Source organism: Scyliorhinus torazame, chromosome 30 (genome assembly GCF_047496885.1).
Source record: "Scyliorhinus torazame isolate Kashiwa2021f chromosome 30, sScyTor2.1, whole genome shotgun sequence".
NCBI classification, from domain to species: Eukaryota; Metazoa; Chordata; class Chondrichthyes; order Carcharhiniformes; family Scyliorhinidae; genus Scyliorhinus; species Scyliorhinus torazame.
In genome coordinates this window covers 12,819,921-12,841,002 of record NC_092736.1, presented here as the reverse complement: position 1 = coordinate 12,841,002, position 21,082 = coordinate 12,819,921, and the positions used below count along the sequence as shown (strand labels likewise).

Below are 21,082 nucleotides of genomic sequence, written 5' to 3'. Positions count from 1 at the left end.
CGCCGCTCGCCGGTTCTCCGAGCGGCCCGGTGCAAATCGCGTGCCGCTGGTTTCCGGGGGGGAGGGGGGGGGGGTGGTGAGAGAATCGCCTGCGGGGGTCGGGGCGGCGTGGCACGATTCACGCGGCACCCCGGCGATTCTCCCACCCGGCGTGGGGGGGGGGGGGGGGGGGGGGGGAGAATCGCACCCAGCATGTTTGAAGAGATGGACGAGTATGTGTGTGGGGTAGGATATGGGCAACAGGGTTTAACAGCCCCACTTTGGCACAAACAAATATCAACTAAGCACTGTACATACATTTCTTTATCGAAGTAGTTTGTGGCACAATACAAGTATATTGGTGTGATCTGACTAATTCACATAAAAAATACAATGAGATAGAGACAGGCGAACAGTAGATGAGATGGTGTTTAAACATCTTGGAAGATCTGGTCACCTGTTGTGACTACCAGGATGTGTAGGGAACACCTTCTCTTGCCCAGATCCTGCATCTTGTGTGTCCAGGGGCAGACTGTCGATGGTTATGCCTCGTTGCTCGCCGAACACCTGCTCCTGAAGTTCGATTATATCGTGCCTGATGTCGGCCATCATCAGTAGGAGGAAGTCGAATGATCCAGGAGGGCCCTGGAAGTAAAATAAAAATCCAGTGCAAGAATAAAATGACCCATCTGTAACTTGCCTCCGAGGGCGGCATGGTGGCGCAGTGGCTAGCACTGCTGCCTCACAGCGCCGAGGACCCAGCTTCGATCCTGACCCCAGGTCACTGTCCGTGCGGAGTTTGCACATTCTCCCCGTGTTTGCATGGGTCTCACCTCCACAACCCAAAGATGTGCAGGGTAGGTGGATTGTCCACGCTAAATTGCCCCTTTATTGGCGAAAAAAAATCGGTAACTTGCCTCCTATCTCATAGCAAACCCCTCCATACAACATCGTTGAAGGGAGTATTTTATTTAATTTCCATCATATCTTGAAAATCTTACACACCTACGCTCCCAATGTGGATGGTATGTTTAAGTTGGTCAGATCCCAGGGATAGGGATAAGATGAGACAAATTGAGACGAACAAGATCAAAACACTTTGAACTTATTTTCAATTATATTTGAATTGGCAGACACATCGCCCAGACCATGTGTTGGCTACAATAACACCACTTTAGCCAGATACACTGGCTTTAGTGGACAACCTCTTGCATGCATTCAAACAATACAGGTTTATTTATTTCACGCACATTGGCTTGTCAAGTGCCTGCGTTATTCAATAGTTGAGGAAGTAAAGCACCCACACTCTGTCTTTCATTTTAGTTTTTGTTTTATCATTCCATCAGCACAGCTGATAAAAAGATTGAAAGAAAGACTTGCATTTATCTGGTGTCTTTCACCACCTTGAGATGTCCCAAAGCGTGTTCTACCCAATTGATTACTTTTGGAGTGTAGCCACTGTTCGTAGCTTGGGAAGCACTCACTCGCGGGCACCATGTCAATGTGAGTACTGGGATCACGTGCCCAGTGATGGTATCCATTATTCATCCTTCAATTGTTAATCACCTGGATTCTCAATTAGCCACATATGGTCAGTGCCTGAGGTATTGTACAGCACTGAGCTAAAGTGTCAGTTCAGCTGGTAGCGCTCCTGCCTCTCAATCAGAAGGTTCTGGGGTTCTTGTCCACTACAGGACTTGAGTACAAAAATTGAGGCTGACACTCCAGTGTAGTAATGAGGGGAGCACTGTCTTTTAAAGAACAAAGAATACAGCACAGGAACAGGCCCTTCGGCCCTCCAAGCCTGTACCGGTCATGATACCAACCTTTGGGGTGGCACACGGCGCAGTGGTTAGCACTGCTTCATACGGCGCTGAGGACCTGGGTTCGAATCCCGGCCCTGGGTCACTGTGGGGAGTTTGCACATTCTCCCCGTGTCTGCGTGGGTTTCACCCCCACAACCCAAAGATGTGTAGGGTAGGTGGGATTGGCCACGCTAAATTGTCCCTTAATTGGGAAAAAAAAATAATTGGGTACTCTAAATTTATTTTTAAAAATGATACCAACCTTTGCCAAAACCCTCAGCACTTCCTTGTGCCGTATCCCTCTATAAACATCCTATCCATGTGTTTGTCAAGATGCCTTTTGAACACCGTTAATGTATCTGCTTCCACAACCTCCCCTGGCAACGTGTTCCAGGCACTCACCACCCTCTGTGTAAAAAACCTGCCTCGCACATCCCCTCTAAACTTTGCCCCATGGACCTTAAACTTATGACCCCTGGTCACTGATCCCTCCACCCTGGGAAAGAGTGCCTGCCCATCCACTCTATCCATGCCCCTCATAATCTTGTAGACCTCTATCAGGTCACCCCTCAACCTCGGTCTTTCTAATGAAAACAGTCCGAGTCTATTCAGCCTCTCCGTATAGCTGACACCCTCCAGCCCAGGCAACATGCTGGTAAACGTTCTCTGCACCCTCTCCAAAGCCTCCAGATCCTTCTGGTAGTGTGGCGACCAGAATTGTGCGCAATATTCAGATGAGATGTTAAGCTGAGGCCCCATTTACCTACTTGGATGGATGTAAAAGGTCCCATTATTTTGAAGGAGAGTAGGTGTTCTGGCCAATCCCTCAATCAGCATCACAGATGCTGAGTGCTGCTGAAAAAAATTTTTTTTTTTTGTCAAAGTTTTTCATCTTGCACGCAACAGGACATTTGCAAGAATACAACGCACGGGGAATCAACAAATGTATACTCTAGGGGCAGCATTGTAACACAGTAGTTAGCACTGTTGATTCACAGCGCCAGGGACCCATGTTTGATTCCTGTCTTGGGTCACTGTCTGTGCAGAGTCTGCACGTCCACCCCCCCCCCCCCCGTCCCCCCCGTCCGTGTCTGCGTGGATTTCCTCCGGGTGTTCCGGTTTCCTCCCACAATCCAAAGATGTGCGGGTTAGGTCAGTTGGTCACGCTAAATTGCCCTGTAGTGTCCAAAAGTTAGGTGGGGTTACAGGGATGGAGTGGAGATGTGGGCTTAGGTAGGGTGCACTTTCAGGGGCTGGTGTAGACTCGATGGGCCGAATGACCTCCTTCTGCACTGTAAATTCTATGACTTCTATGAGAAGAGAGTGCTGATTGGTTGACAAGTGGACACTGATTGATAGAGGCAAAGCTATGGAGAATGCACCAGTTGATGGTGACTGACAGTTAACTGCCAAGAAATTTAAACCAGGCAACTTGACTAATTGGTCAAGGCATTGCAACAAATAATGTGAAAACAAAACAGATTATCTGTTCATGGGAGTTTACTGTGCACATATTGGCGGTCACAATTCTGGCAATAGAACAGGGGTTGTACTTTGAATGTACTTAATTGATTTGAGATGTCTAGTAGTCATGAGAAGCATGATGTAAATACAAATCCTTGTTCCCCCCTTTAAAAATTGTAAAATCAACTTTTTAAATGGTGCTACAATTATGCAATAGTTCCTATTCTGCACAGGTCAGATTCAGATTGTCTGTCTTTTTCCCTCCTTGTTCCAAATTCCATCTTTCTTATCAGTTATCTTGCTGGTTTTGTAGACTTTCCTGTGTTGACGTTAAATGCACTGGTGCATGTCAGTAATCTCTGATGTGTAACATCAAACTTGCATTAAACTGGAGAGAAAACAAAATATCTCCAGGTGCAGCAGCTGTTGCTTTTGTGCAGCTGTTGTTGAGGCAGTGGGGAGATTGCCGGCCTAGAGGGTGGAGTCACGCAATGCAGGCCCGAGGATAACCTCACGACAGGAGAGGAAACCGGGGCTGGCTTTTAATCCCGCACTCGGGGCAGGACAGAAACGGCTGGATGTGGACTTTTTGCTGGTTCACTGGGGTCAGATGGAGGGGGGAGGGGGGGGGGGGGGGACCTTGAGTGGCAGGTAGTCAATTGAGCCTTTCAATGGCCATTAATGGCCTAATGTCAGGGGTCGGACTAGGCTTAGGCTGGAGCATGACTGAGGTTACCTGTACTCCAGGCAAGCTTTGGGGGCCCATGTTGGGCTGCCCTGTTCCCGCACTTAGCTCCTGCTGCTGCATTTCAAGCTGGAAGACCTCCAATTGCCGCTCCTGCCTTGTACATAATCAGACAGTGAGCCCGCCCTCTGTCCTCTGATTGCCCAATTTGGGCAAATTGGGGGCTTCTTCTAACCCCCCCCACCCGAGCCTGTCGACGGGGTCCTGAAGCCCATGGGGGAAACCTTGCCCTTGCATAGAACATAGAAAATACAGCACAGAACAGGCCCTTCGGCCCATGATGTTGTGCCGAACCTTTGTCCTAGATTAATCATAGATTATCATTGAATTTACAGTGCAGAAGGAGGCCATTCGGCCCTTTGAGTCTGCACCGGCTCTTGGAAAGAGCACCCTACCCAAACTCAACACCTCCACCCAACACCAAGGGCACTTTGCACATTAAGGGCAATTTATCATTGGCCAATTCACCTAACCCGCACATCTTTGGACTGTGGGAGGAAACCGGAGCACCCGGAGGAAACTCACGCAGACACGGGGAGGACGTGCAGACTCTGCACAGACAGTGACCCAAGCCGGAATCGAACCTGGGACCCTGGAGCTGTGAAGCAATTGTGCTATCCACAATGCTACCTTGCTGCCCTTGAGAACAAATAAATCTACACTATATCATTTTACCGTAATCCATGTACCTATCCAATAGCAGCTTGAAGGTCCCTAATGTTTCCGACTCAACTACTTCCACAGGCAGTGCATTCCATGCCCCCACTACTCTCTGGGTAAAGAACCTACCTCTGATATCCCTCCTATATCTTCCACCTTAAATTTATGTCCCCTTGTAATGGTTTGTTCCACCCGGGGAAAAAGTCTCTGACTGTCTACTCTATCTATTCCCCTGATCACCTTATAAACCTCTATCAAGTCGCCCCTCATCCTTCTCCGTTCTAATGAGAAAAGGCCTAGCACCCTCAACCTTTCCTCGTAAGACCTACTCTCCATTCCAGGCAACATCCTGGTAAATCTTCTTTGCACCTTTTCCAAAGCTTCCACATCCTTCCTAAAATGAGGCGACCAGAACTGTACACAGTACTCCAAATGTGGCCTTACCAAAGTTTTGTACAGCTGCATCATCACCTCACGGCTCTTAAATTCAATTCCTCTGTTAATGAACGCGAGCACACCATAGGCCTTCTTCACAGCTCTATCCACTTGAGTGGCAACTTTCAAAGATGTATGAACATAGACCCCAAGATCTCTCTGCTCCTCCACATTGCCAAGAACTCTACCGTGAACCCTGTATTCCGCATTCATATTTGTCCTTCCAAAATGGACAACCTCACACTTTTCAGGGTTAAACTCCATCTGCCACTTCTCAGCCCAGCTCTGCATACTATCTATGTCTCTTTGCAGCCGACAACAGCCCTCCTTACTATCCACAACTCCACCAATCTTCGTATCGTCTGCAAATTTACTGACCCACCCTTCAACTCCCTCATCCAAGTCATTAATGAAAATCACAAACAGCAGAGGACCCAGAACTGATCCCTGCGGTACGCCACTGGTAACTGGGATCCAGGCTGAATATTTGCCATCCACCACCCTCTCTGACTTCTATCGGTTAGCCAGTTTGTTATCCAACTGGCCAAATTTCCCACTATCCCATGCCTCCTTACTTTTTGCATAAGCCTACCATGGGGAACTTTATCAAATGCCTTATTAAAATCCATGTACACTACATCCACTGCTTTACCTTCATCCACATGCTTGGTCACCTCCTCAAAGAATTCAATAAGATTTGTAAGGCAAGACCTACCCCTCACAAATCCGTGCTGACTATCCCTAATCAAGCAGTGTCTTTCCAGATGCTCAGAAATCCTATCCTTCAGTACCCTTTCCATTACTTTGCCTACCACCGAAGTAAGACTAACTGGCCTGTAATTCCCAGGGTTATCCCTAGTCCCTTTTTTGAACAGGGGCATGACATTCGCCACTCTCCAATCCCCTGGTACCACCCCTGTTGACAGTGAGGACGAAAAGATCATTGCCAACGGCTCTGCAATTTCATCTCTTGCTTCCCATAGAATCCTTGGATATATCCCGTCAGGCCCGGGGGACTTGTCTATCCTCAAGTTTTTCAAAATGCCCAACACATCTTCCTTCCTAACAAGTATTTCCTCGAGCTTACCAATCTGTTTCACACTGTCCTCTCCAACAATATTGCCCCTCTCATTTGTAAATACAGAAGAAAAGTACTCATTCAAGACCTCTCCTATCTCTTCAGACTCAATACACAATCTCCCGCTTCTGTCCTTGATCGGACCTACCCTCGCTCTAGTCATTCTCATATTTCTCACATATGTGTAAAAGGCCTTGGGGTTTTCCTTGATCCTACCCGCCAAAGATTGTTCATGCCCTCTCTTAGCTCTCCTAATCCTTTTCTTCAGTTCCCTCCTGGCTATCTTGTATCCCTCCAATGCCCTGTCTGAACCTTGTTTCCTCAGCCTTACATAAGTCACCTTTTTCCTCTTAACAAGACATTCAACCTCTCTTGTCAACCATGGTTCCCTCACTCGACCATCTCTTCCCTGCCTGACAGGGACATACATATCAAGGACACGTAGCACCTGTTCCTTGAACAAGTTCCACATTTCACTTGTGTCCTTCCCTGCCAGCCTATGTTCCCAACTTATGCACTTCAATTCTTGTCTGACAACATCGTATTTACCCTTCCCCCAATTGTAAACCTTGCCCTGTTGCACGTACCTATCCCTCTTCATTACTAAAGTGAAAGTCACAGAATTGTGGTCACTATCTCCAAAATGCTCCCCCACTAACAAATCTATCACTTGCCCTGGCTCATTACCCAGTACTAAATCCAATATTGCCCGTCCTCTGGTCGGACAATCTACATACTGTGTTAGAAAAGCTTCCTGGACACACTGCACAAACACCACCCCATCCAAACTATTTGATCTAAAGAGTTTCCACTCAATATTTGGGAAGTTAAAGTCGCCCATGACTACTACCCTTGCAGATACTGCAAACGCTCATCAGGTCGGGCCGCTTCGATGGAGAGGACAGAGGGAGGTACAGGGGCAAACCCTTCAACAGAAACATCCACATGCGCAAGCATTGAACATGCAATCCACATGACATCGCTCAAAACACACACAACGCAAAGTACAACGGAGACCACAAGATGGTCAAAAGGCATGAGTAACATTAACCGATATAAGTATGAGGCAAGGACTTCAGGATGTTTTATTGATACGTATTTTGAATATATGAATAGCTGAGGCAATGGGGGAGGGTCTTACAGACTGCCCCACCAGCACAATTTGACAGTCTTGACCCATCCCCTAGACCACCCTTCCCCCCCCACCCCCCAAATATTAACCACCTCTTCCCATTCTTCTCCTTTGTAAAACCTGCTCATCCTTAATATTTCCTCAAGTCCTTACTAAATGTTCTTACTTCACTTTGTTATGCTGACCAGACTAAAAAGAAGAATCAGATTGAACGGTTACGTACACATCACTTCCAACTTTAGTGAAGGTGTGAAATGTAGTCCCCGGAACACTTACACATGACACGTCACTTCCTAGCTAATAAGTCTGCGGCTATTTAGCAGGTGTACATTTGAAACATTATTTTGTCGATTCTCCCAGCAGCCGATGGCCATTTTATGGCATTTTTGTGTTATTATTTCAAAGAACAAAGAACAATACAGTACAGGGACAGGCCCTTCGGCCCTCCAAGCCTGCACCAGTCATGATACCACTCTTGGCCAAAGCCCTCAGCACTTCCTTGTGCCGTATCCCTCTATACCCATCCTGTCCATGTGTTTGTCAAGGTGCCTTTTGAACGCCGTTAATGTATCTGCTTCCACAACCTCCCCTGGCAACGCGTTCCAGGCACTCACCACCCTCTGTGTAAAAAACCTGCCTCGCACATCTCCTCTAAACATTGCCCCACTGACCTTAAACCTAAGCCCCCTGGTGACTGACCCGTCCACCCTGGGAAAGAGTGCCTGCCCATCCACTCTATCCATGCCCCTCATAATCTTGTAGATTTGCGGTGTTTACAGTTTTCTTGCATTTTAATTTAAAAAGTAGCAAGAATGGGGAGAATCTGAATACCCAGTTGAATGATGAAGATTAACGTTCTCTTGTACTCCATGTACAGTCGAGCCTGCTAATGTGCATTTAGGATGTATGAAGATTTAAGTCTCGTGCTCACTCGCTGTGTGTCCTTTTGTTTTATTGTGTTTGTGTGTCTCCTTACGCCGCAATGTAAATGTTCTCATTTGTTACTCTCTGATCCAGAAGGTTGTGGGTTCCAGTCCCCCTTCTAAGAATTGAGCACATCATTCAGGCCAGCTCTCCAGTGCGGTACTGAGGGAGTGCTGTGCTGCTGGAGGTTCTGTCTTTCGGTTGCGAAAGGGGTCCTGCCTGCTCTTGGTTGCAGACATACAAGATCCCAGAGCGCTATTTTGAAGAAGAACATCTCTGGCATCCTGACCAATATTTATCCCAAGAAAATTGGGCGGCAGCTTTCAGGACCTCAGGATGCCCGACGCACTCCACAACCAATTAAGGTCTTTTCGAAGGGTTGTCCCTGTTGCGAGATACAAAATGCAGAAGCCAATTTTCGCACACCAAATTCCCACAGACAACAATGTTACAATGACCAGATTATCTGTTTCTGCAGAAATCATTTGGATTTAAAATGTTGACTCTGGGCGCGATTCAATTAATTGGTAACAAAGTCCCATAGCGAGCGCGTCTAGCCACGTGTTTCCCGTTCTGGCAGGCGCACATAACCCCATTGTGCACACTGAGGAGCTCCGCTCGCCGGTACTCCCCAGTGTAGCGAGAGATCAATGGCGCCCAATCTGAGACCCTGAAGCGACGCCCGAGCCTCCCCAAGCCCGAACGCACTATGGAAGGATCCCCCGTCTCTCCCCGCATCCTACCCAACAACCATGCAGGGCACCCCAGCCCGATCACGTGCAAAAATGCCAACCTGCCACTACCCATGTCAGCTGGCAATGCCACCCAGGCACCTTGGCAGCGCCAGGCTGGCACCCAGGTGACACTGCTAGGGTGCCCAGATAGCACCTGCAGTGCCAGGGCACTACCCTACCCTAAGGGTATGCAGCTTCGATCCCCTGGGAGACTCCCACGAGTGCCGTTCCGTCTGGTCTCCATTTGTGGGGACCAGTGGTGAACAACACTCACCCAAGATCTCCGAGGCAAGGGGGATGAATCTCAAAGCCTTGGATACCTCGGGAATCTGCACACTAGACAAGCTGCCTCACTCTAATATGCAGATTTGCCAAAAAGTTATCCTGCCCAAAATTCTGTTTTCAATCTGTTTCTACGCTGGCGATTAAAGGCTCAACATTGACCGGAACACTTGGGAGAACTCCCCTGACCTTCCTCAAAATAGTACCACGGGATCTTTTGCATCGACCTCAGGGGATCTTGGCAACAGCTTCCAATTGCCTCCAATTTCCTTCTCGTCTCCCCTTACATCATTCCCAGTTCGTTGACTCTCAGCCTGACTGTCGGTGCACTGATTTATCCACTTGTATCCGGGACACTTTTTTTCCCACAAAAGAGTAATGGAAACCTGGAACAATCAGCCTCCATCCCAAGAAAATGTTGTTGCTGCCAGGTGTCATTATCTTTAGTGTTTGTTAACCCCCCACCTAACCTCTCTCATTGCGAAATGTGATTGCTCCTTGCCATAAATAAAACCTTACTCATTCTGACGATTATGTCACCTATTATGACTGGACAACAAAACACAAGTGCATTGTTCTTTTTCCCTTCCTGTTGATCGCGTCAATTGCTCATTCAGCAACAATTGCCTGTCAATGAATATGCCTAAACTGAAACTCGGGAGTTGCGAAATTTAGTAGTCACGGAGGGGTGGGGAAAGGAGAGTCAAAAGATGGTTTATTCCCAAAAGGAAAGTGTTTACAAGCAACACTCCCAATCCCGGCCGGGACCACTCTGCAGCTCCTCTCCTACCCGGCAATGAGCTAACGGGCCCCCTAATCGGCCTCCGCCCCATGGCGATGTAGCTCGTATCCCACGAGGCACAGGGGGAGATTAATCGTGTCGTGGGGTGACAGCACAAGATTCAGTCTGCTTCCATCTCTCCAGCTTCGCAAAAGACTTTCTTTAAAAATTTGCTTTTTTGTTTTCCAAAGCTAGCTCCCTGCGCTGAGCATGGGCGGCCAGGAGTCCATGGCGACATTCCCTTGCGACCTGTTTCCCGAAGGACACGTGCGTCATGCTGAAATTCCTTAAATAAATCCTAAAATTTGGTCACAGGTGATTTGCTGTGGGTGAGAGAAGTTATCAGATCGCTAAGTTCTCGATACATTTTTGGCTCCAGGTTAGGCTGCAGTTTCCTCCACCTGTAGCAATTAACCTGTAATTGACCTCCACAGGAAATGAATGCCTCCCTCCCAAAGTTTGACACTTTATGGAATGATTAATGCTTTCAGATCATCCACGTAGATATACATTTTTAAAAGAAAATTCCAATTAAGGGGCAATTTAGCGTGGCCAATTCACCTACCCTGCACAACTCTTTGAGATTTGGGGGTGAGACCCACGCAGACACGGGGAGAATGTGCAAACTGCAAACGGATAGTGACCCGGGGTCGGGATCAAACCCGGGTCCTCGGCACCGTGACGCAGCAGTGCTAACCACTGTGCCACCGTGCGGCCCGCAGATATAGATGTGAACTGAGTTGAAAATTAATACAGTGTTACTAGGTGCACTCAAGATGTCTTACTGGGAGTCCACGTGGTCCTGGAAAGCCTCGCTCGCCCTGAAAAAGAACATTAAAGATTCACAAATTAATGGCTGGCTTATAAACTAGAAGCAAGCAAAGATGACCCTTTACTCCGGTCAGCAGATCTGAAATATATCATGCTATGTAATGTCAGGATTGAACCTGTCCAGATCAACACCCTCTAAACGACGGCGCTCACGTTCAAAATAGCTAAGTTAATTAAAATATAAATTTAGAGTACCCAATTATTATTATTTTTCCAATTAAGGGGCAATTTAGCATGGCCAATCCACCTAACCTGCACATCTTTGGGTTGTGGGGGTGAGACCCACGCAGACACGGGGAGAATGTGCAAACTCCACACGGACAGTGACCCAGAGCCGGGATTCGAGCTCGGGTCCAAAGCGCCGCAGTCCCAGTGCTAACCACTGCGCCACATGCCGCCCTCTAAAATAGCTAAGTTAACACATTTGCAGAGAGCGGGCAAACAGGTGTCGCCTAAATGAGTCGTGACTGATATTGCACTGGTACCCCTTTGCTCTGTGTCCAATTGATTCAGAGAAAATTCAACAAATTCCCATTGGAACGTACAAGTGATGGTTAGTTAGAGGGTGAAAGGTCGACTTGCCAAACAAAATTAAACCAACATCAGAATGAATCAATTAAACTGGGCGTGTGTCTTTATAATGGTGGCATCAGCACAGTTGTATTGCACAGACGTCTGTGTATCAATTCACCATTAACTGCAGGCAGCACGGTAGCACGGTGGTTAGCACAATTGCTTCACAGCCTCAGGGTCCCAGGTTCGATTCCCCGCTGGGTCACTGTCTGTGCGGAGTCTGCATGTTCTCCCCGTGTCTGCTTGGGTTTCCTCCGGGTGCTCCGGTTTCCTCCCACAGTCCAAAGATGAGCAGGTTAGGTGGATTGGCCAAGCTAAAATTGCCTAGTGTCCAAAATTGCCCTTAGTGCTGGGTGGGGTTACTGGGTTATGGGGATAGGGTGGAGGTGTGGACTTCGGTAGGGTGCTCTTTCCAAGCGCCGGTGCAGACTCGATGGGCTGAATGGCCTCCTTCTGCACTGTAAATCCTATGTAATTCTATGTCTTGTGGAAGTTTGTACATTAGAAACAGCAGAGAGATGTTCTGAAGGGTTTGGTGTCACGTCTTCACTTCTCTTGCTCGGGTCTGAGCATGGTTATGACAGTTAGATGCTAACCGATGCACTTTAATACTTTTAAGATCATCCGAAATGTGATCAGTGCTGTCAGAAGACAGGTGGCATGTAGTTTAGCACGGCTACCTCACAGCGCCAGGGTCCCGGGTTCAATTCTGGCCTTGGGAGTGGGCACCACGGTGGGTCTCACGGCGTCGAGGTCCCAGGTTCGATCCCGGCTCTGGGTCACTGTCCGTGTGGAGTTTGCACATTCTCCCCGTGTTTGCGTGGGTTTCGTCCCCACAACGCAAAGATGTGCAGGCTAGGTGGATTGGCCACGCTAAATTGCCCCTTAATTGGAAAAAATGAATTCGGTACTCTAAATGTTTTAAAAATAAATAAATTCTGGCCTTGGGTCACTGTCTGTGCAGAGTCTGCACGTTCTCCCCGTGTCTGCGTGGGTTTCCTCCGGGTGCTCCGGTTTCCTCCCGCAGTCCAAAGATGTGCAGGTTAGGTGGATTGGCCACGCTAAATTGCCCTTAGTGTCGAAAAAGGTTAGCTGGGGTTACTGGGTTACGGGGATAGGGTGGAGGTGTGGGCTTGAGTAGGGTGCCCTTTCTAAGGGCCGGTGCGGACTCGATGGGCCAAATGGCCTCCTTCTGCACTGTAAATTCTATGAATCTATGGTGACTTTGGGGGGGGGGGGGGGGGGGCAGGATGGGAGGACCTTTCACCTCCTTCAGCCTGGGTCATGAGGCCAATTGCAATTCACGACTTTAATTCTGATTCAGGTCAACAAAGGATCCCGGAGATCTCTGCAGCCTGCAGCGCTCCATCAGTATTGCACCAGTAGGTCTGTTTTAATGCCAGATAATTTAAATAGGGTGAAAAGAGGTTCCCATGGAGTGTAGACACCAGCACAGATCAGTCAGGCCCAATGGCCTGCTTCGGTGCTCTGCATTCTGAGTAATTCAACCCTTAAACCAATGGGGGATATGGGCCCTGTCTCCAGAGCATCCCGCTCAAGCAGCATTCGATGTGTCGCAAATGAGAAAATCGGAGCGGCATCTTGGTGCAGTGGTTAGCATCGCTGCCTCACGCCACCCGGCCCCGGGTTCGATCCCGGCCCCGGGTCACTGTCCGCGTGGAGTTTGCACGTTCTCCCCGTGCCTGCGTGGGTCTGACCCCCACAACCCAAAGATGTGCAGGGTAGGTGGATTGGCCACACTAAAGCGCCCTTAATTGAAAAAAAAAGAATTGGGTACTTTAAATTATAAAAAACAGGGGGCAGCACGGTGGCGCAGTGGGTTAGCCCTACTGCCGCACGGCGCTGATGTCCCAGGTTCGATCCCGGCTCTGGGTCACTGTCCGTGTGGAGTTTGCACATTCTCCCCGTGTTTGCGTGGGTTTCGCCCCCACAACCCAAAGATGTGCAGGGTAGGTGGATTGGCCACACTAAACTGCCCCTTAATTGAAAAAAATGAATTGGGTACTCTAAATTTTCTTTTTAAAAAATTTTTAAATTATAAAAAACAAATGAGAAAATCACAACAAAAATATACATTGTTCAGTCAAAATGAGCAGGGGGAAACTGTACCTTTAGTCCGTTCTTTCCTGGTGTCCCAGGTGTGCCCTAGAAATATAACAGATCATTTTAGTCTGCAAGATATATCATCTGAGAGTTGATAGCGGTGGGTGCTCTGTTATGGGAGGGCTGGACCCCATAGGGATGGGCAATGAATGCTGGCCTAGCGATACCCACATTCCTTCAATGAATGAGAAAACCCTCTCCTGCAGATGACTGCTTGCCTCAAGATTCTGTCACCCTGGCCTCTTTCCCCCCTCCCCCTATTTTAGTCATTTTCTCCAGACCCACAGCCCATTGAGATATCGGCGCTTGTCTAATTCTGGCCTCTTGCGTATCCCCGATTTGAATCACTTCACCATGGGTGGCCATGCCTTCAGCTGCCTGGGTCCCAAGCTCTGGAATTTCCTCCCTAACCGCTCTTTCCTCCTTTAACACACTCCTTAAATTGGCCTACTTGATGTATTTTGTCAGTTTAATAAGGACACGGGGAGTCAACATAAGAGTAAAAATAAAGAATGATACAAACAATATATATAACACTTCCCTGTAGACCCCGACCGGGTTCCTGCTTGGTTTGCGCCTTACTGGCCGACCTTATATGCACTGGGTAATTGAGATACCCGGCCCCTGGCGGGGAATCTCGTACTCCGCAAGGAACACTGGGAAGACGAGCATTCCCACCCCGTAGATCCCAGTGGGATATTACAGTGAGTTTCTCTATTATCTTATGCGGCTCAATGTCACATTTTGTTCGATAGTTCTCCTGTGAAACACGTCATGAACCTGCAAACGCCACATATTCAACACAAACAAGAAACCTAAATGCTGCCGTGAGAACAGCTCCAGGGCACTTCAGCAGCTAATGATGTTGCAGGGACTCACTTTGCCTTTTCAAAAAACAATGTCCTTAAAAACAAATTTGATGCCTGCACACTGTCACGTGAGAGTACCTTTAAGAAATGGGTGTTTAAGAAATGTACCTTTAAGAAATGGGTATTTATCAGTGCTGTCAGAGTGTGGGTGGAGCTGGGCTGTCTGTCAGCTTTTTACTTTCGTTTCAGGCTGTTTGCTGCAGGGTGTGTTTTAGTTTCGTTTTCAGAGCTGGATAGCTGCAGTCACAGCCAGAAGGGGTATTACTATCTCTCTCTGTAATCTAAAAAACTGTAAATTGATCCTTTGGTGATTTAAAACTAATAATTGCTCTCAGTAGTGACTGTAACCTGATGTGCTTCTGTTAAAAGTTCTTTTTTAAGTCTTATGGATGTTAAAAGGACAGCTTAAGGATTACTTAGTGTTGTATTCTTTGGGGGTTGTATTTGAATTAATGGTTGCTGAGATGTTCACTGTATGTTTTTAAAAAAGGTTGACTTGAGTTCATAGAATAAACATTGTTTTGCTTTAAAAAATACTTTTCCATTTCTGCTGTACCACACCTGTAGAGTGGGCCGTGTGCTCCCCATACCACAATCTAGTAAAAGTTGTGGGTCAGGTGAACTCCATGATATACTTTGGGGTTCTCTAAACCCTGGCCCATAACTACACTGTAAACTTCACTCACCACTGGACCGCGTCTTCCTCTCTTGGCATGGGATTGATCAGGGATGAGACCCATGGGGCCCATATCACCTCTGGGTCCACGAACGCCTGGGGTTCCCGGAGGCCCCACAAGCCCAACGCTGCCTTTTGGGCCTAAATTTCCTGGTGGACCTTAAATGAGAAAAACATGTCACCAAGCTTAACGGCAAGTTAGGTTAATCAATCTCAGTTTGGATATTGCTGAAAAGATCAACATGTTGATGAAGGCTTTTCATCTTCCACTCATTAAGACAAATGCAAGAATGCCAAATTTCAAAAGATCACAACAATTTTTACAACGCAAGATAAGTTTTTTTTCCCCTGCAGTATAAATTGTCGTGAAAGTTTGAAGTTTGGGGTTCTTGAGTTTGTCCTGATGAGTGCAAGACAAAAAACTTCTGCAACACGTCCTTTTTACCCCCAGCAATGCACAAGACTTTTTGCGACTGACTGTTTGTATTTAGATGATGCGTTTAATGCAATAAATCATCCAAGTCACTCCACTGTTTATGTCGGGGGTGCCAGTGTGTAGGGCCTAGACAGCTGGAAGAGTAGCTGTCAATTGTGGAGCACAAGAGGCCAACATTACAGAGATCGTAGTGGGTTTCCTCTGGGTGCTCCGGTTCCCTCCCGCGAGTCCCTAAAGACGTGCTTGTTAGGTGAATTGGACGTTCTGAATTCTCCCTCTGTGTACCGAACAGGCGCCGGAGTGTGGCGACTAGGGGATTTCCACAGTAACTTCATTGCAGTGTTAATGTAAGCCTACTTGTGATAATAATAAAGATTATTATAATATTATTAAATGGCACCCCAATCTCTCGACACCGCAACGCAACACCCCAGACCCCACAATGTACCTGTTGGGGAGACCTCAAGCAGCCCCCCCTACCTCTTAAGGGCATTGGCACAATGCCATCCTGGCACCGTGGCACTTTCAGTCTGGCAGTGCCACCAGGGAACCCTGGCAATGCCAGGCCAGCACCCAGGTTGCACTGCCAGGGTGCCAGGCTGGCAGTGCCAATGTGTACATGTGGCATCGGGAGTGCCAGGGTACCACCCCTCCCCAGAAGCTGACCACCCAAACGGGGGAGGGGGGGGGGCTCCGATCACCTGGGAGACCTCCCCCTTAGGTACCGTTATGCCTGGTCCCCGTTTGACATGTCCTGCCCCAATTTTCCTCATTCATAACTTTCTTACCTCTAGACGTAACAATTCCCAATGCATTCCTATCTGGTCTCCCACATTCCACCCCCCTCCCCCCTCGTAAACCCGAGCTCATCCAAAACTCTGCTGCTCAAGGCTTAACTCACCGCAAACTAATTCCTCCAGCAGCTCTGTGCTCGCTGACCCAACATTGGCTCCCAGTCAAGCAGTGTCTTGATTTTAAAATCCTCCTCCTTGTTTTCCAGGGGCTGGTTTAGCACAGGGCTAAATCGCTGGCTTTTAAAGCAGACCAAGGCTGTCCAGCAGCACGGTTCAATTCCCGTACCAGCCTCCCCGAACAGGTGCCAGAATGTGGCGACTCGGAGCTTTTCACAGTAACTTCATTTGAAGCCTACTTGTGACAACAAGCGATTTTCATTTCATTTTCATTTCATTTCATTTTCAAATCCCTCCATGGCCTCGCCCCTCCCTAGTGTCATAATATACACCAGTATATCATGGTGCAGACACACACTGATGGACACACAGTGGGACCAATCAACATACACAACACTGCAGCCAATCACCAGTTAGAGCACATGCACTATAAAGACAGGGGGCATCAGAGTTCCCGCTCATTCGAGTAGCAGCTAGCTAGGAGGACAGAGCTCACAGCCTGCAACACAGACATTCACCATGTGCTGAGTGCTTCAACTGGTTAGGACAAGGCAAAGGTCTTTAGTTAAAGCTGGTGTTGTATTTACCCACTGTGCAAGTATGTTTAAATAGTTAACCTTTTAATAAAATAATGTTGCACTACTTCAAGTGTTGGTGACCTGTATGTGATCCAGAACACCCAACACATCACCTAGCTCTGCCATCTGTCCACAACCCTCTGAGAACTCTGCGCTCCCATACTTCCACCCTCCTGGGCATGCCTAAATTTTAATTGTCCCGCCATTGGTGGCTTTGAGTTCCCTTAACCTGAACCTCTGGAAATATCTTCCTGCCCCTCGCCATCTCGTTTTCCTCCTTTAAGACAGTCCGCAATACCCACCTCTTTCAGCAAGCATTCGGTCACCTGATCTAATATCTCATTTTGTGGTTCGGTGTCAACATGCCTCTTATGAATCATCTGGGCACATTTTGTTCTCATAAAAGGCGCTCAGATGTTGCTGACACTGCTACCAAATGCTATCGGCTGATATCTATAGTGAATAAGAGAAGCCTGGGAGAGAGATAAACAAGTACACGTTCTTGTCATTCTCCTCATTTCTCTGTCGGACTTTCAAAAAGAAAAATTGATGATCGCGCCTCCTCCTTAATTCTGTTTTTGCATATGTGTGTTTTGGGGGTTTGCACTGAACTGATTCCATCGCTCCCAGCATAGTTGGATGCAAAGCAGCAAGAATGTGGCACAATTGACAAAAAGAAAACTCCCGTCTGCTTGAGTTTACGTTGGACTTCAGCCATGGCAATCACAAAACAGTTTACTTACGAAGGCATTTTTTGAAGGCGCAATTCTAAACAGAAAACTTTGACGGTATATCTTGTCAAGTGTAAACAACCAACATCGGTTCCAATTATCCACGCTAATTGTGTAAACACTTCCTCCCTCACTGTCATACTCTCACTGATTCAAAAGCCCCTTTAACATCTAATCGGAAGTGGGGACTTGAGTTCACTCGACTTCAGACACGTTCCTAAGATTTGAAGGAGTCCAGGAAGAAGTTCAAATACAGCAACAATCCTGCCTGTGCTTGACTCATATTCTCAATCTCCGACTCTTTTGAAAAAAATTCCAATTCTTTGTTTTCCCCCAATTAAGAAGAGAGTACTCCAGAGAGTAGTGGGGGCATGGAATGCACTGCCTGTGGAAGTAGTTGAGTCGGAAACAATAGGGACCTTCAAGCAGCTATTGGATAGGTACATGGATTACGGTTAAATGATATAGTGTAGATTTATTTGCTCTCAAGGGCAGCACGGTAGCATTGTGGATAGCACAATTGCTTCACAGCTCCAGGGTCCCAGGTTCGATTCCGGCTTGGGTCACTGACTGTGCGGAGTCTGCACGTCCTCCCCGTGTCTGCGTGGGTTTCCTCCGGGTGCTCCGGTTTCCTCCCACAATCCAAAGATGTGCGGGTTAGGTGAATTGGCCAATGATAAATTGCCCTTAATGTCCAAATTGCCCTTGGTGTTGGGTGAAGGTGTTGAGTTTGGGTGGGGTGCTCTTTCCGAGGGCCGGTGCAGACTCGAAGGGCTGAATGGCCTCCTTCTGCACTGTAAATTCAATGATAATCTATGATTAATCTAGGACAAAGGTTCGGCACAACATCGTGGGCCGAAGGGCCTGTTCTGTGCTGTATTTTCTATGTTCTATGTTCTATTTTCTATGTTAAGGGGCAATTTTAGCATCGTCAATCCATCTACTCTGCACGTCTTTTTGGGTTGTGGGGGCAAAACCCACATTAACACGGGGAGAATGTGCACACTCCACACGGACACAGACCCAGAGCCGGGATCGAACCCGGGTCCTCAGCACTGTGCGGCAGCAGAGCTAACCACTGCACCACAGTGCCGCACCATTATCCTGCTTTTAACGGATTGATGCAAACCTGTTTATTGCAACTACTTTCTTGTGCTGGAAAATAAATCAATATTTGTGAAGTCGGAAGTGGGTAGGCGAGTAAATAAATAAATAACCTTTTATTGTCCCATGTAGGCTTACATTAACACTGATGTGGAGATGCCGGCGTTGGACTGGGGTGAGCACAGGAAGAAGTCTTACAACACCAGGTTAACGTCCAACAGGTTTATATCGAATCACTCGCTTTCGGAGCGCTGCTCCTTCATCAGGTGAAAGGATGGAGCAGCGCTCCGAAAGCTAGTGATTCGAAACAAACCTGTGACGGTAAACCACAGACTTTAACCTGGTGTTGTAAGACTTCTTACTGTACATTAACACTGCAACAGTGAAAAGCCCCTTGTCGCCACATTCCGGCGCCTGTTCGGGTACACAGAGGGAGAATTCAGAATTCTCAGCTGGTATGGGAATTGAACCCGCGCTGCTGGCCTTGTTCTGCATCACAAACCAGCTGTCCAGCCCACTGAGCTAAACCGGTCCCCTCATAGAAGTTGGGTGGACAGGTGCAAAGAAACAGAAAGCTTTGCATTTGCATGCCATCTTTCACATGCAAAGGTCATTCCAAAATACTTCGCAGCCAACCAAATCCGCATTTGAAGTATCATCGCTGATTTAACACAGCCGTCATCCCGCTCAGCAAGATCCCACAGACAGAATTGTGATAAATGACCAGGTGTTGGGTGCTAAGTTTTGGCTATCGCCTCCTGGGAGGAGTCCCTTGGTCGTCTTCACAGTAAGTACCATTGGATCTCTTACGTCCGTTCGAAAGGACAGACGGGGCCTTGATAGGTAAATGGGACTTTTGGATAAGCTTAGGTTTATGAAGGGTGTTAAACTAGGAAGTTAGCCAGGATGGCTTGGGAATTGTCAGGTCTACGGGCGACAAAGGCATGGCTGAGGGTTTCAAACGCGAACGCAACATGATTTGTCCCACCCAACACTGGCAGGTGTGAAACCCGAGACCTCCCTATGTTGTATGGCTCAATCACTCACTCTGCAATCCAATCAAACACAGTGCATTCAGTGACACCATTTCTTAAATATCCTATCAAGTCTTGCAAACAATGCACTCACAACACGAAGAAAATAATTAATGATTCACATACAATCCATCTATGCAGGTACCTTTTTGCATACAGCACTCAAACTTTGGCCTTGTGGTTTATGATATCAAGTGTTCCACCCTTGCGATACATTCCAACATAATGCTGGGCTTTATGCATTGCCGACTGCAATCCAGACAAATTACACCACAGAAAATGTAAACGCAGCATTGCCATGAAAGCCTTAAAACAAAACCTGAAGTAGACACTCACAATCCGAGTATCTCAATTAAAAGAACCTTCCCGCCCCTTGTTGCACTGAGCTGAATTCCTGCCAAGGGTTTGACAGGGTGGATGGACTGAGATGTCACAATTGGCTGGGAAGTCGAGAACTCAGGGTCGCTGTTTCAGAGTGTGGGGTCGGTCATTGAGGACGGAAATGAGGAGAACGTTGTTCACTCTTATCCCTTATGTTTGCTGTGTTTGCTCAGGATCATAGAATCCCTATAGTGCAGAATCAAAGAATAGAATCCCTGCAGTGCAGAAGGAGGCCATTCAGCCCATCGAATCTGCACCGACCCTCTGAAAGTGCACCCCACCTAGGCCTACTCCCTCGCCCCTTTGTCTTTGAATATATTCAAGACAAAGAAGAATAGATTATTGGACATTAAGGGATTTTTTTATTCGTTCATGAGATGTGGGCGTTGCAAGCTGTGCCAGCATTTATTGCCCAACCCTAATTGCCCTTGAGGGTGCATTTAAGAGTGAACCACATTGCTGTGGGTCTGGAGTCACATGTAGGCCAGACCAGGTAAGGACGGCAGATTTCCTTCCCTAAAGGGTATCAGTGAACCGGATGGGTTTTTACAACAATCGGCAATGGTTTCATGGTCATCAATAGATTTTTATTGAATTGAAATTTCACCATCTGCAGTGGTGGGATTTGAACCTGGGACCCCAGAGCATTACTCTGGGTCTCTGGTTTGAGGAGTGCAGAAGGTGGAATTGAAGTCAAAGATCAGCCACAATCCCGTTGAATGATGGAGCAGGTTTGATGGATCGAATGGCCTACTCTTGGTGCTTTACATTCCCAGTGTTTGGACTCTGTATTGGTCACTGATTACTTCCATCAG

At 47.6% G+C, this 21,082-nt stretch overlaps 1 protein-coding gene across 1 annotated transcript in view; it reads right to left on the bottom strand.

The window, feature by feature from the left end:
- Positions 1–285: 285 nt before the first annotated feature.
- LOC140404265 (collagen and calcium-binding EGF domain-containing protein 1-like) overlaps positions 286–21,082 on the bottom strand; it is a 224,022-nt gene continuing 203,225 nt past the window's right edge. The window contains exons 12-15 of the mRNA XM_072492598.1: positions 15,103–15,251; positions 13,554–13,589; positions 10,805–10,840; positions 286–624 (exon numbers count right to left, since the gene is read on the bottom strand). Coding sequence (XP_072348699.1) covers positions 433–624; positions 10,805–10,840; positions 13,554–13,589; positions 15,103–15,251 — 413 coding nt within the window. The 3' untranslated portion in view covers positions 286–432. The remainder of the gene's footprint in view (positions 625–10,804; positions 10,841–13,553; positions 13,590–15,102; positions 15,252–21,082) is intronic.